Raw genomic sequence first — 15,629 nt, 5'->3', positions numbered from 1 at the left:
ACCCACGCAGACCAGGGCTCACACCTCCTGTAATCTTTTCAGAGCAGCGTTGAACAGGCCTCATGCAGGCTGCTGTTGTGTGTTTACAGCTCTCCGTTTGACTGGATCACTCCATGCTGCCACAGCATTGGTAGTCTGGCTGGCAGCACTAGATTAGGTTGTGGGTGTACTGTATGACAGCTCTGTGCTGTGGGCTTTGTTTCTCTGTGTGTATGTGTGTCACTGTGCTGCGTGGCATTGCAGTTGTCCTTACTGGGCCGTGTGTGTGTGTCTACAGTGCTGAACACCCCCTGTGACTGTGTGAAAGATGAACAGAGCAAGACCTCTACAACCGGGATCGTCATCGGCATCCATATAGGAGTCACCTGCATCGTATTCTGCGTGCTCTTCCTCATGTTCAGCTACAGGGGGAGGTGAGTATTGGTGCAACAACAAGGGGACTATGTGTGTCTGTGTGGGCTTGATCCTGGCAGGGGGCCTGACGGTGGGTTTTTGTGTGAATTGTGTTCCTCCAGGTTGATGACGTGTAAGACAGTGCAGGCCACCCCCCAGGCCGGGCGTAACATTGCCCTGGAGTTGTCCTCCACCTCCCAGGGGGCCCTGGCCTTAAACGGGGTGAGCAGATCAGGCATGGAAGGGAACGGCAGCCTTGCTAGGAAGAGCAGGGGAGACAGCAACGAGCTGGAGAGACTCTTCTCAGGCCCGTCCCACTGTGGAGACCTAGCAGACAGTTCATGCATGGTGAGTAGAGGGCCTGACATCAAGTAGTCAACTGAAATCAAGTCATAAGAGTTCAATTTATCCAAGTCTAGAATGATGCAATGGGCTAGATTTACGTTAGATTTACGTTAGATTTACGTTAGATTTACATTAGATTGGGCATTTTCTACAGTTGAAGTCGGAAGTTTACATACGCCTTAGAAAAATACATTTAAACTCAGTTTTTCACAATTCCTGACATTTAATCCTAGTAAAAATTCCCTGTCTTAGGTCAGTTAGGTCACCACTTTATTTTAAGAATGTGAAATGTCAGAATAATAGTAGAGAGAATGATTTATTTCATCGTTTATTTCTTTCATCACATTCCCAGTGGGTCAGAAGTTAACATGCACTCAACTAGTATTTGGTAGCATTGCCTTTAAATTGTTTAACTTGGGTCAAACGTTTCGGGTAGCCTTCCACAAGCTTCCCACAATAAGTTGGGTGAATTATGGCCCATTCCTCCTGTCAGAGCTGGTGTAACTGAGTCAGGTTTGTAGGCCTCCTTGCTCGCACATGCTTTTTCAATTCTGCCCACAAATATTCTATCGGATTGAGGTCAGGGCTTTGTGATGGCCACTCCAATACGTGACTTTGTTGCCCTTAAGACGTTTTGCCACAACTTTGGAAGTATGCTTGGGGTCATTGTCCATTTGGAAGACCCATTTGGGACCAAGCTTTAACTTCCTGACTGATGTCTTGAGATGTAGCTTCAAAATGTCCACATAATTGTATTTCCTCATGATGCCATGTATTTTGTGAAGTGCACCAGTCCCTCCTGCAGCAACGCACCCCCACAACATGATGACTGATGTCTTGAGATGTTGCTTCAATATGTCCAAGCCAAGTCAACAAACAGATCACTGACCATCTCGAATCCCACCGTACCTTCTCCGCTGTGCAATCTGGTTTCCGAGCCAGTCACGGGTGCACCTCAGCCACGCTCAAGGTACTAAACGATATCATAACCGCCATCGATAAAAGACAGTACTGTGCAGCCGTCTTCATCGACCTGGCCAAGGCTGTCGACTCTGTCAATCACCATATTCTTATCGGCAGACTCAGTAGCCTCGGTTTTTCTAATGACTGCCTTCCCTGGTTCACCAACTACTTTGCAGACAGAGTTCAGTGTGTCAAATCGGAGGGCATGTTGTCCGGTCCTCTGGCAGTCTCTATGGGGGTGCCACAGGGTTCAATTCTCGGGCCGACTCTTTTCTCTGTATATATCAATGATGTTGCTCTTGCTGCGGGCGATTCTCTGATCCACCTCTACGCAGACGACACCATTCTGTATACTTCTGGCCCTTGCTTGGACACTGTGCTATCTAACCTCCAAACGAACTTCACTGCCTCTACAACACTCCTTCCGTGGCCTCCAACTGCTCTTAAACGCTAGTAAAACCAAATGCATGCTTTTCAACCGTTCGCTGCCTGCACCCACATGCCCGACCTAGAATATGTGGACATCTATAAGTACCTAGGTGTCTGGCTAGACTGTAAACTCTCCTTCCAGAATCATATCAAACATCCAATCTAAAATCAAATCTAGTCGGCTTTCTATTCCGCAACAAAGCCTCCTTCACTCACTCCGCCACACTTACCCTAGTAAAACTGACTATCCTACCGATCCTCGACTTCGGCGATGTCATCTACAAAATAGCTTCCAATACTCTACTCAGCAAACTGGATGCAGTTTATCACAGTGCCATCCGTTTTGTTACTAAAGCACCTTATACCACCCACCACTGCGACCTGTATGCTCTAGTCGGCTGGCCCTCGCTACATATTCATCGCCAGACCCACTGGCTCCAGGTCATCTACAAGTCCATGCTAGGTAAAGCTCCACCTTATCTCAGTTCACTGGTCATGATGGCAACACCCACCCGTAGCACGCGCTCCAGCAAGTGTATCTCACTGATCATCCCTAAAGCCAACACCTCATTTGGCCGCCTTTCCTTCCAGTTCTCTGCTGCCTGTGACTGGAACAAATTGAAAAAATCGCTGAAGTTGGAGACTTTTATCTCCCTCACCAACTTCAAACATCTGCTATCTGAGCAGCTAACCGATCGCTGCAGCTGTACATAGTCCATCGGTAAATAGCCCACCCAATTTACCTACCTCATCCCCATACTGTTTTTATTTATTTACTTTTCTGCTCTTTTGCACACCAGTATCTCTACCTGCACATGACCATCTGATCATTTATCACTCCAGTGTTAATCTGCATAATTGTATTTATTCGCCTACCTCCTCATGCCTTTTGCACACAATGTATATAGACTCTTTTTTAATTTTTTTCTACTGTGTTACTGACTTGTTTATTGTTTACTCCATGTGTAACTCTGTGTTGTTGTCTGTTCACACTGCTTTATCTTGGCCAGGTCGCAGTTGTAAATGAGAACTTGTTCTCAACTAGCCTACCTGGTTAAATAAAGGTGAAATAAAAAATATACAAAATAAATGTCCACATAATTGTCTTTCCTCATGATGCCATCTATTTTGTGAAGTGCACCAGTCCCTCCTGCAGCAAAGCACCCCCACAACATTTTGCTGCCACCCCCATGCTTCACGGTTGGGATGGTGTTCTTCAGCTTGCAAGCCTACCCCTTTTTCCTCCAAACATAACAATGGTCATTATGGCCAAATAGTTCTATTTTTGTTTCATCAGACCAGAGGACATTTCTCCAAAAAGTACGATCTTTATCCCCATGTGCAGTTGCAAACCGTAGTTTGGCTTTTTTATGGTGGTTTTGGAGCACTGGTTTCTTCCTTGCTGAGCGGCCTTTCAGGTTATGTCGATTTTTGGCTTGTTTTACTGTGGATATAGATACTTTAATACCTGTTTCTTCCAGCATCTTCTCAAGGTCCTTTGCTGTTGTTCTGGGATTGATTTTCACTTTTCGCACCAAAGTACGCCTATCAGAAGCTTCTAAAGCCATAACATAATTTTCTGGAATTTTCCAAGCTGTTTTAAGGCGCAGTCAACTTAGTGTATGTAAACTTTTGACCCACTGGAATTGTGATACAGTGAAATAATCTGTCTGTAAACAATTGTTGGAAAATGATTTGTGTCATGCACAAAGTAGATGTCCTAACTGACTTGCCAAAACTATAGTTTGTTAACAAGAAATGTGTATAGTGGTTGGAAAACGAGTTTTAATGACTCCAACCTAAGTGCATGGAAACTTCTGACTTCAACTGTAAATTCCCATATTGAAGCTGGAATCGTTAATTGGTGAAACTGCAACGGCCGTTAATGATATTACAACAACAACATAGTTACTGTAAACAACTAACACAGTTTTGCATCATTGCACAGGCGGTAGAACAGAACAATTTGTACTGCAATTTTTTTCCAGCACGACGCTCCTCACCTCGTCAACAAAACAATAACAACGACAGTGGGCGAACAGCGGCTCTGTTTCCCCTACTACTCATTCCATCTTTAACTACATTACTGTGTGTGTGTTTCCAGTTGGATAGGTCCCTGGTGTCCTGTGCGCTGAACGAGACCCAGTTGTCCACTTTGCCGTTGGATGACTTCAGCCTTGTGGTGGAGCGGGACAGAGAGACGCAGTTCCAGAGGCCTCCAGCAGAGGGCCGGGCGGCCAGTGACAGGGCTGTGGCCGGGGTCACCCAGCAGAACCAGACCTGATAGAAGCATGAACGTCAAGTCTGTGACACGGTCACAGTGTCACCTCAGACTCGTATCACACTCAGGTCGACCGAAGTATTTCTTTTCCTATTAGTTTTTCTTTGTGCAAAGAATTGTATTATTGGTAAGTTAAATAAGTCGCCTCTGGAAAAGTTATAGGGTCTTGGACTTGTCCCCGGCCTTGGTTTTTGGTGCGCTTTTGTGATGGACAGCTAGGTTTTAGCTTTGGCAGGTGAATTAAGTGTTCTTGTTTTGTTTTTTTACTTCCTTCATTTTCTGGTTTGCCGGCAGCACACAGAATAGATATCCAGAATGTCTTTGTTATACACTCATCATTTTATCTCAGAGTCGAATATGTTTTTATTCCTCCTCTATCTCACAAAATGGTTCTAAGTTATTGGTCTTATTTCTACTATTACTTTCAATGTCAAAGACTGCTGCCTCCTCTCAGCCTAGCAAGGATTCCACAAACGCATCCAACAAAGACTTAAGGCCTTCTTCCAGTGAATTCATACATTCTCTGTCTCAGGACTTTTCTTTTCAGTGATATCAATGGTTTTTTATTAGTTCTCGGCCTTCATACAGGTTCTTAACTTGGCTCTGTGAACCTTAGGATTCAACAAAAACCTACCTCAGCCGGAATGAATGTGACGTGGGAAACCTTTTTGGATCCGTCTTTTCCCCCTGCGTTCAGTTACTTTTACATGTAGAGCGATCGGTTCGTAAAACACGAGAACAGGTGCCACGCTACCTCAGATGTCAAGAACCGCCGCTCTCCTGCTTGTCGAAGCGAGGGGGAAAAAGAAGAAAAAAAATCCAACGGAAAGCACTTCAAAACGCTGAAGTCCACGTTCTACCTCAAGATAACAATGTTGTAGTTGTTCTTTCTTTCATAATGAAACATGTACTTCTGTTGTGAGAGCTCCTGGCTTCCCTCCGTTGATGAATTGCTGTTTGTGGATATGTCAGTACCTCATGCAAGTTGACAGACGATATTGTTGTAAGCATTCTACTTGTAAAAGACATTTTTCATAGTTTTCCATCGTGTTTGCGTGAGATATTTTCTCTTTGTTTTATTTGAATCTTAGTTGCTTCTGTTGATTGAAAAGACTGTTAGCGATGCACTGCACTGCCACTAATCATTTCAGGACAGTTTTACTGCTATGTGAGAACTGCTGCAGATATTCCATTGGGCAGGTGAGGTTTTAGTTACATTTACACTTGATTGAGACATACATCATATGTGTATTTATGAATGATTGCAGGATGGAATTGGTGTGTGTGTGTGTGTGTGTGTGTGTGTGTGTGTGTGTGTGTGTGTGTGTGTGTGTGTGTGTGTGTGTGTGTGTGTGTGTGTGTGTGTGTGTGTGTGTGTGTGTGTGTGTGTGTGTGTGTGTGTGTGGTATATGTGATGTATTTAGATAAATAAGCACAAATGTATCAAAATGTCATTGTAGGCATTGACAACCAGAAATATTAATGTATCTGATATGATCCCAGGTAATTGGCTTTTCAATTGGCAATAGTGTTGTTCTAATCTGATTTTCTGGGCTCTGTCTGTCACTCACTCCGAGCTGTGGCACAGTGCACTCCTCTTGTTATAGTTCATCAATTCAAATCAATTGTCTTCTGTCGTAATAGCCAAGACTTCTCGAGCCTGTCCATCCCAGATCCCTCACTCCATCCCTCACTCCATCCCTCACTCCATCCCTCACTCCATCCCTCTTCCACACTGGCAAATGAAAGTGCTTCAGGAAAACCTTTATCACACTGCTGCATGCAAATCCAGAGGGAGATGGTTTAACAGGTGGACCACAGGTATTAACTCACAGGTCTGAGTTCAGTGTGCTCATGCTGTCATCTTCCTGAGCAAACACACAGTCAACTTGATGTTATTAGACTTGGATCTGATCCAGGGTCAGATCTGGGAGTACCACCACCACTGCTCCACCTGTTCCTCCAGAACCATGCTCTCTGGAGCTGGAGCTTCCCTGAGGCAGAGCCAACCTGAGCCAGGCCAGTACTCTTACGGTAGCCTGGGTTAGTGCCGCTGTCCGACGGACCCCCTGTCTTCTCCCTGGCTCTCTCTACTGTAGAGATAGATCACATTTGAACTCTCACGTAATGGCCTATAGCAGTATTACTCTGGTAACCTACCTCAACCCCGACACGACCGTCCTGCTCTCAGGTTGCTCCCTCTCACACTCTGACCGAAACTTCTATATGTACATAAATATAGACCACACACACGTAATGACACACACACTCCTTGGGAAGGGAGGATGTCTTCAGGGCCTTGTGGTAGTGCAGTTGTGTGACAGAAAAACTTTATGCTTAGCTTTTGTGGATGTGAATGTATCACAATTGTTTTTATTACATTTTTGTTGTATTAGAAGCTTTTACGTATGTTTTTTTCACTCAGCCTTGAATGTCTTTGAACATGTGTCTGTTATAGACTAATAAACGAGGACATCAAACACTCACTGCAAACTGTAGTACAGCTACTCAGTATAAACTGTAGTACAGCTACTCACTGCAGCCTGTAGTACAGCTACTCACTGCAGACTGTAGTGCAGCTACTCACTGCAGACTGTAGTACGGCTACTCACTGTAAACTGTAGTACAGCTACTCACTACAGACTGTAGTACGGCTACTCACTGCAGACTGTAGTACAGCTACTCACTGCAGACTGTAGTACGGCTACTCACTGCAGCCTGTAGTACAGCTACTCACTGCAGACTGTAGTACGGCTACTCACTGCAAACTGTAGTACAGCTACTCACTGCAGACTGTAGTACAGCTACTCACTGCAGACTGTAGTATGGCTACTCACTGCAGCCTGTAGTACAGCTACTCACTGCAGACTGTAGTACAGCTACTCACTGCAGCCTGTAGTACAGCTACTCACTGCAGACTGTAGTACAGCTACTCACTGCAGACTGTAGTACGGCTACTCACTGCAAACTGTAGTACAGCTACTCACTGCAGACTGTAGTACAGCTACTCACTGCAGCCTGTAGTACAGCTACTCACTGCAGACTGTAGTGCAGCTACTCACTGCAGACTGTAGTACAGCTACTCACTGCAGACTGTAGTACGGCTACTCACTGCAACTGTAATACGGCTACTCAGTATAAACTGTAGTACAGCTACTCAGTATAAACTGTAGTACAGCTACTCAGTATAAACTGTAGTACAGCTACTCAGTATAAACTGTAGTACAGCTACTCAGTATAAACTGTAGTACAGCTACTCAGTATAAACTGTAGTATGGCTACTCAGTATAAACTGTAGTACAGCTACTCAGTATAAACTGTAGTACAGCTACTCACTGCAGACTGTAGTACAGCTACTCAGTATAAACTGTAGTACAGCTACTCAGTATAAACTGTAGTACAGCTACTCAGTATAAACTAGTACAGCTACTCACTGCAGACTGTAGTACAGCTACTCAGTATAAACTGTAGTACAGCTACTCAGTATAAACTGTAGTACAGCTACTCAGTATAAACTGTAGTACGGCTACTACTCTTTTACTCCCAGAACCCTCCTCACAGATGATGTGCAGCAGCAGGTGTTTGTAAATACAGATAATGAACAGTCACCAGTTCTCACCCCTGATGTATTGCAAGGGGTTTCTGCAGTTATCAGACTCAAATTGTGTTAATACATGGAGTAACTCTATTAGATATGAAATACTGTACCCTTGATATAAAACATCTCCTGTAAAGGCACACACATATTCCTACCTTCCTAGGCTGCAGTCATCGATTGAATTGTAGTAATTTGTTGCTCCAATATGTTTGAGTTAGATAGTTTAGAGCAGCCAGTGCTCTCATCCCTTTGTAGTTGGCTGATTAGAGGAAGTGTGTGCAGCGCTTGGTCCATTCTAGATTTGACATGGTAACGACACTAGCCTGAAACGGACTGCTTAAATAATTGGGACGCCTGTGTTAAAGCCGGGCTGTAGAACTGTGTTTCTGTTGGACTATCTATTGTACAGTTGTAATGCACATTACATTCCAGAGACTGTGTGTCAGTGTGTGCTCCTCCGGCAGAGGGTTTTTATTGTACGATGCAGTAGAAGTCGTTGTTGTTAATGCTTTGCATTGTTGCCGAAAACGTGGAACCAGAACTCACCTGCAGTAATTCTGTATGTTGTGTTTGTTTGTTTCTTCACCGTGCGTTTCTTAAATTGTCTCGCGGGTCTTCATTTCTTGTATTGTTATTGTACATGATGGTAGATTTACATTGCAAGTCTTAGTAAATCATAACGATAGTTGTCAAACTAGCAGAAAGAAATGCCTCAGAAATGTTACACGTGTATTTATGAACTGTTGATGTAATGTTCTCTCATGTGCGTCTTTAAAAGCGTAAAAGATGCTTGTGAGGAGGGGTCTCTCCAGAGAAACCAGAGGTACTTTTTCTTAGTAATTTACAGTTCATTTCCAATGCTGGAAATTGCCCACATCTCATCCCTGATTTGACAGGTTTTAGTGCCACACAGAGCACAACTTATTTACCCTTCACCCAGAATGCCGAGCTGTAAATTGAGGCATCATGTTTACATGATTGATATGATCATGATTCTCCCAGTGCTTTACACTCCTATAGATCAATGTTAAGAGCTGCCCTCTGTGATCAACTGCTGAAGCTGCTCTAGTCTATTCTGATTTATTACCACTCCATTGGCTGGTGAGATGAGATTCTCCCACTATCTATTCTCAGCCCTGCTTCGTCGTCTCGTGAGATTCCTGTCCGTTGAGTGTGTTTCTCTGGACAAAGAGAGAGTGGGCTGACAGTGCTCAGGGAACGTCTATCTAATCCTTATGTTGTATTCGTCACAGCGGAACACGGACTGGGCGCTCCACTATGAGAGTTCATGTTATTTAGTACAATCTTCCACTCACAGTGCTCTGACTGTGCCCTATTCAACCAGTTTAGGGGGAGGGACTGCCTTTTTTGTTTTTCGACTAGGCAAATAATCAAGGAGATAATCTCTCCACTGTCACACATACTGAGCAGATAATGGTAATCCTCCATGCATGAAGATGTGTAGCCTCAGTGAGCCACGTATATAGGGATTCATGAATGAAGTTCACAACCGCTCTTCTTAGTACGGTTTTGTCTCCTTTTGTCTCTCTTCCTTGCCCCTCTGTAATGCCACCTCTCCCTACACACACACACACACACACACACACAAACACCAGCGACACACACACAACTTTGTAAAGAAAGGAGTGTTTGTCAGAATTACCCCAGTGCCCCAGCTCTCCCCAGAGAGAATCAGGGGAGAGACATTAGCTGGTTTATCTCTGGCCCCACAAGGCTATTGAGAACTGGAGAGTAAACACGTCAAACTGGGAATCTGTAAAACAAACATTTTTTCTGTGTGACAATAATGTTACCATTTCAGCTTTTTAAGCCTCTTCATGAAAGGGATTAAATGTTCAACTGTTTTCTCTGTTCTCTAACCCAGCCTTGGAAGGCGAGGGGAAGCTCTGAATCTACTGCTGGCCATGTTTTTTTCCTGTTGTTTTTTCTTTCTATTTTTGCAGATCCTATTCATGCTAATGTGGACTCCTAATAAGTTAGGAATTCTCTTAACTGGCAGTTGCTGACCAGTGGCCACAAAGGAAATAGTCAAGTATCTACCAAGACTAATATAGACACTTGCACAATCTTGTAGAAGTGATTGTTTGAGTTTTAGATGATGTTACTGTAGGAGTAGGTACTCACGGTATGCCATACTGGCCTGATATCTTAAAACAAAGCCTCCCCCCAAACTGGTTTGGGCATGAGTTAGTATCTTAGTAAGATTTGTTGCAACACATCTATGAAATATGGTGTGATGTTGTAGTTACATGAGATACAACTCCAAGTCTGTCCATGTATTCCACATGTTTTGCTCATATTGTAGAAACAGGAGAAAGCGAGCTACATATTGTAGGAGCTTAGCGAAAACGATTACAGTGATATCTCATTGTTGACATGTTTGAAGCCACAGTGGGTGTAACCAACGAACAAGGCCTGTTGAGGGATTGGCCTTTTTGTCATGCTGTAACACCACACAGTTCAGATGTATTGATCTGTTGATATGTGTCGTATTGATCACTGTGGCAACAAATGACTATACTTTTGATTGTAAATGGATTGTAAATGGATTTGAAGACTTTCTAATCATTTGAATTCTTGTAATTTAGTGGTGAATTAATGGAATTGTAACTTAAAGCATGTTTGAGATCAGTAGTATATTTGCACCTCTGTCGAGAAACACGCTAAATCCAATGTATTTCAGCATGGGCCACAGAGAAAAATAGTTTTTTTTAAAACCATATCTTTCTCAGCTATTCGCAAATGTGCTGTTTCAGCAGATTGCTAAAGTGTTAGTTTATCATTATTGGATTTGTGATGGTGACACTGTGACATTTAGCCATTGGAACAGGGCAAATATTGTCATCTCAACATGGTGCTACTGATGTTTCTACTCCACACCGTTGGTCTACATATTTGATAGTCTGTATTTGCTGCGACTGTTTCTACTCAGAAAAACATTGTTGTATATCATCTTGTTGATCATCGTCGTACCTGTTCTTATAACTCACATGGTCTTGTTTGATCCCTTTTCCACCACTAAGAGATGTAATTGATTTCACCGTCAAACCGTCAAATCGAGTTCATGGTCATTCAACAGTGGAGACAATAAAGCATGAACCTTTTCATACAAATGTTTATTAACATGTTTTCGTGTTAAAGCTGTGCTTTAGAGAAGCGTGCGTTTATGGAAATACACATGAAGTTTGCACAGCTTTAATCTACAGTACAGACCTGCGTTGCTACGCCATCAGCAGGGATACGAGAGCTGCTTGTATCTACAGGAAAACTTGTGCCTACTTATTGTAGCTACAGCTGAGCTTACACAGGTGGTATTTCTGTCATATTTGATCTCCTCTTACCCAGTTTGGTTGGCAATAATGACTGTATCCCTCCTCACAAACCCGTGGCATTCTCTCCACCAGGCACAGAAGCCACCAGGCACATCGCACAGGGCAAGGGGAAAAGGCTTTCCAATGCAGTTACTATACATACGACTGTCAAAGTCATTGTTGCTACTGCTACTACCATGCCATTGGGTTATTATATAGCCGCAAAGGTGCTAACCTAAACCAAATGTCAAATACAGTGCCCAGCCAGTCTCTATAGCCTCACTGTACTTTTAATGTGGGGAAAGGCGCCTCGGTATTTAGTGCTTATGTTGGGTTTGATATAGGGACAGAGATGGTGTGATGAGAATAGCCAGGCTATGGAGAAGGAACTAAGAGAGCACAAACCTGTACAGTATAGTATAATCAGCTGCATATTGTCTGTGGGGAGCTGTTCAGTCACATCTGTCTGTCTATATGTCTGCTGAGGTTAGTGCCTCTGCCTGCCCTTGTGTCCCACAATCAAATTCAGGTCAATATCAAGTTTTTCCCGTCGGGGATCATTTTTTATGTGTCCACAAATGTGTGTTCTCTGTGATACAGTATCTGTAGTTGGTCGTGATGGTTGGCCGTGATTCACATGTGTATACATATGTATAATACTGTATGTATGTGTATATGTGTATAAAGACAGACTAGATCTTTTTTTAGTGGTTTGTATTGTTTTAGAAGTCATTGTGCCACACTGATTAAAGGCAAGAGACGACAACAACGACGGTAATAAACTCTAGTAATTAAACGGACAGGTGTGAAGTGTTTCTTACTCTGCGTGTGGATGTGTGCGTGCGCCTGGCGCGTGGTTGTTTTGGCGACACAATTATCTTCACATTTGTCTCACGTATTATAATTAAGAAATGACGGCCTTCATCAAAAGCACATCCACGCTCATGACACATCCGGTTAAATAAGGCATAGCAGAAACACAAGGTTAACCCTACAGTAGCCTTACAGTACATCGAAGCTGCATCCTACAATGCCTCACATTCTACCATGGTGAACCCCAGTCATGGCATTGATTTATAATACACTCATGGGTACACTCATTACTGTATGTGGATTTCTAATCCCTGCCAATCCAAGAATGTCAGGCTTTAAGAAAGACTAGGAATCTAAATCAAACTCTCTCTGCTTATTTGGGCTGTGAATTATATTCTAAAGCCTGTTTCAGTACTAGTTTCATCATCCAGTTCACTTGCTTAAATGTATTTCCTGGGGAGAAAACCAGCACCAAAACATCTCTATCTAATTCAACACCTTCTTTTACACTCCACTCTTTAATCCTAACTCTAAATTCTAAATCGGAACATATTGTTACCGTAATCCTAAACTTTTAGAATCCCTTACTTTTCAGTACCAAGGAGCTATCCATATTTTATCTGGTTAAGCCATGGATGACCAGTAAAAAGTGTGTGTAGTGTTTTACTTTGATAAAACATAGGGCAGTAAAAATGTACATCTTCACGTGGTAGAAACTGTGTGTACTCGGGCTCGGAATAGCCGGTGACCTCACAATATGATATTATCAAGATACTTAGGTGCCGATATACGCTATGTGTTGCGATTCTCACGATTCAATATGTAGTGATTCGATACTGTGATTTTGTTGAGATTCGATGTTCCACACATATTGCTCATCATATCAAATCAAATGTATTTATATAGCCCTTCGTACATCAGCTGATATCTCAAAGTGCTGTACAGAAACCCAGCCTGAAACCCCAAACAGCAAGCAATGCAGGTGTTGAAGCATATTGGCTAGGAAAAACTCCCTAGAAAGGCCAAAACCTAGGAAGAAACCTAGAGAGGAACCAGGCTATGAGGGGTGGCCAGTCCTCTTCTGGCTGTGCCGGGTGGAGATTATAACAGAACATGACCAAGATGTTCAAATGTTCATAAATGACCAGCATGGTCAAATAATGGATCTGGGATAGGTAGCACGTCCGGTGAACAGGTCAGGATTCCATAGCCGCAGGCAGAACAGTTTAAACTGGAGCAGCAGCATGGCCAGGTGGACTGGGGATAGCAAGGAGTCATCATGCCAGGTAGTCCTGAGGCAAGGTCCTAGGGCTCAGGTCCTCCGAGAGAGAGAAAGAAAGAGAGAATTAGAGAGAGCACACTTAAATTCACACAGGACACCGGATAAGACAGGAGAAGTACTCCAGATATAACAAACTGACCCTAGCCCCCCGACACATAAACTACTGCAGTATAAATACTGGAGGCTGAGACAGGAGGGGTCAGGAGACACTGTGGCCCCATCCGATAATACCCCCGGACAGGGCCAAACAGAAACGATTTAACCCCACCCACTTTGCCAAAGCACAGCCCCCACACCACTAGAGGGATATCTTCAACCACCAACTTACCATCCTGAGACAAGGCCGAGTATAGCCCACAAAGATCTCCGCCACGGCACAACCCAAGGGGAGGCGCCAACCCAGACAGGAAGATTACATGAGTGACTCAACCCACTCAAGTGACGCACCCCTCCTAGGGACGGCATGAAAGAGCACCAGTAAGCCAGTGACTCAGCCCCTGTAATAGGGTTAGAGGCAGAGAATCACAGTGGAAAGAGAGGAACCGGCCAGGCAGAGACAGCAAGGGCGGTTCGTTGCTCCAGAGCCTTTCCGTTCACCTTCACACTCCTGGGCCAGACTACACTCAATCATATGACCCATTGAAGAGATGAGTCTTCAGTAAAGACTTAAAGGTTGAGACCGAGTTTGTGTCTCTCACATGGGTAGGCAGACCATTCCATAAAAATGGAGCTCTATAGGAGAAAGCCCTGCCTCCAGCTGTTTGCTTAGAAATTCTAGGGACAATTAGGAGGCCTGCGTCTTGTGACCGTAGCTTACGTGTAGGTATGTACGGCAGGACCAAATCAGAGAGATAGGTAGGAGCAAACCCATGTTATGCTTTGTAGGTTAGCAGTAAAACCTTGAAATCAGCCCTTGCCTTGACAGGAAGCCAGTTTAGAGAGGCTAGCACTGGAGTAATATGATCAAATGTATTGGATCCAGTCAGGATTCTAGCAGCCGTATTTAGCACTAACTGAAGTTTATTTAGTGCTTTATCCGGGTAGCCGGAAAGTAGAGCATTGCAGTAGTCTAACCTAGAAGTAACAAACGCATGGATACATTTTTCTGCATCATTTTTGGACAGAAGGTTTCTGACATGTCTGCTGAAGGTATCCATGAGAAAATTACTTTTTGATCAGTCATAGAAATAAAAGTGCTCCCTATATGAAAAGGTGATGGAGAAAAAGCTATGGAGTTGTTGGTGCAGGTACAGCCAACTACTCCAAAAATAATACTGCGATATTGTCAAAACGATACGATATATCATCAGAAATAAGATCCAGTATGTAACTAAATCGATTTTGTTCCCCATCGCTACTCTATATTAGTCTAAAGTGGTCTGCTATTTGTTTGTATGTACATATATGTTCCCGAAGTCCCACAGTGTAGACTCACGCTGCCACGCTGTCCCAGTAAGGATATTAACAGTCCTGTTTGGCTGGCTCAGTGGGCCCCCCTGGGCATAGTACAGTATGAAATGCATGTGAATTCCCCTGTAATCTGAGGCACCCTGACTCTGCCTCACTCCCTGATGCATGAGATCAATAACAGCACTATGAATAACATTGACATACACACACACATATATATATATATATATATACACACACATATACACACACACATTTACACGCAGATATACACACACATATACTCACACACATACATATGCACACACATACACATACATATACACACACACAGATATACACACAAACACACACACACTCCTCCTGTCTCCATATCTCCCTGCAGTGCTGCCCTGTGGACACATTTGTGGTGTGGGACAACCCTCTGAGCTGTGTCATTACTGTGTGTGCTTGCGTACATTTTTTAAAATTAATAAAAATAAAAAAAAGCAACTTTATTTAACCAGGTAGGCAAGTTGAGAACAAGTTGTCATTTACAATTGCGACCTGGCCATGATAAAGCAAAACAGTTCGACACATACAACAACACAAAGTTACTTATGGAGTAAAACAAACATACAGTCAATAATACAGTAGAAAAATAATTCTATATACAATGTGAGCAAATGAGGTGAGATAAGGGAGGTAAAGGCAAAAAAGGCCATGGTGGTGAAGTAAATACAATATAGCAAGTAAAACACTGGAAAGGTAGATTTGCAGTGGAAGAATGTGCAAAGTGGAGAT

At 43.3% G+C, this 15,629-nt stretch overlaps 1 protein-coding gene across 1 annotated transcript in view; it reads left to right on the top strand.

Annotated features, from left to right (window-relative positions):
* LOC112264187 (immunoglobulin superfamily DCC subclass member 3-like) overlaps positions 1 to 12,141 on the top strand; it is a 113,283-nt gene extending 101,142 nt beyond the window's left edge. The window contains exons 12-14 of the mRNA XM_024440751.2: positions 278 to 413; positions 516 to 741; positions 4,235 to 12,141. Coding sequence (XP_024296519.2) covers positions 278 to 413; positions 516 to 741; positions 4,235 to 4,414 — 542 coding nt within the window. The 3' untranslated portion in view covers positions 4,415 to 12,141. The remainder of the gene's footprint in view (positions 1 to 277; positions 414 to 515; positions 742 to 4,234) is intronic.
* The last annotated feature ends 3,488 nt before the right edge of the window (positions 12,142 to 15,629 follow it).

Source organism: Oncorhynchus tshawytscha, linkage group LG12 (assembly GCF_018296145.1).
Source record: "Oncorhynchus tshawytscha isolate Ot180627B linkage group LG12, Otsh_v2.0, whole genome shotgun sequence".
NCBI lineage: Eukaryota > Metazoa > Chordata > Actinopteri > Salmoniformes > Salmonidae > Oncorhynchus > Oncorhynchus tshawytscha.
This window is presented reverse-complemented; position numbering and strand designations above follow the sequence as displayed.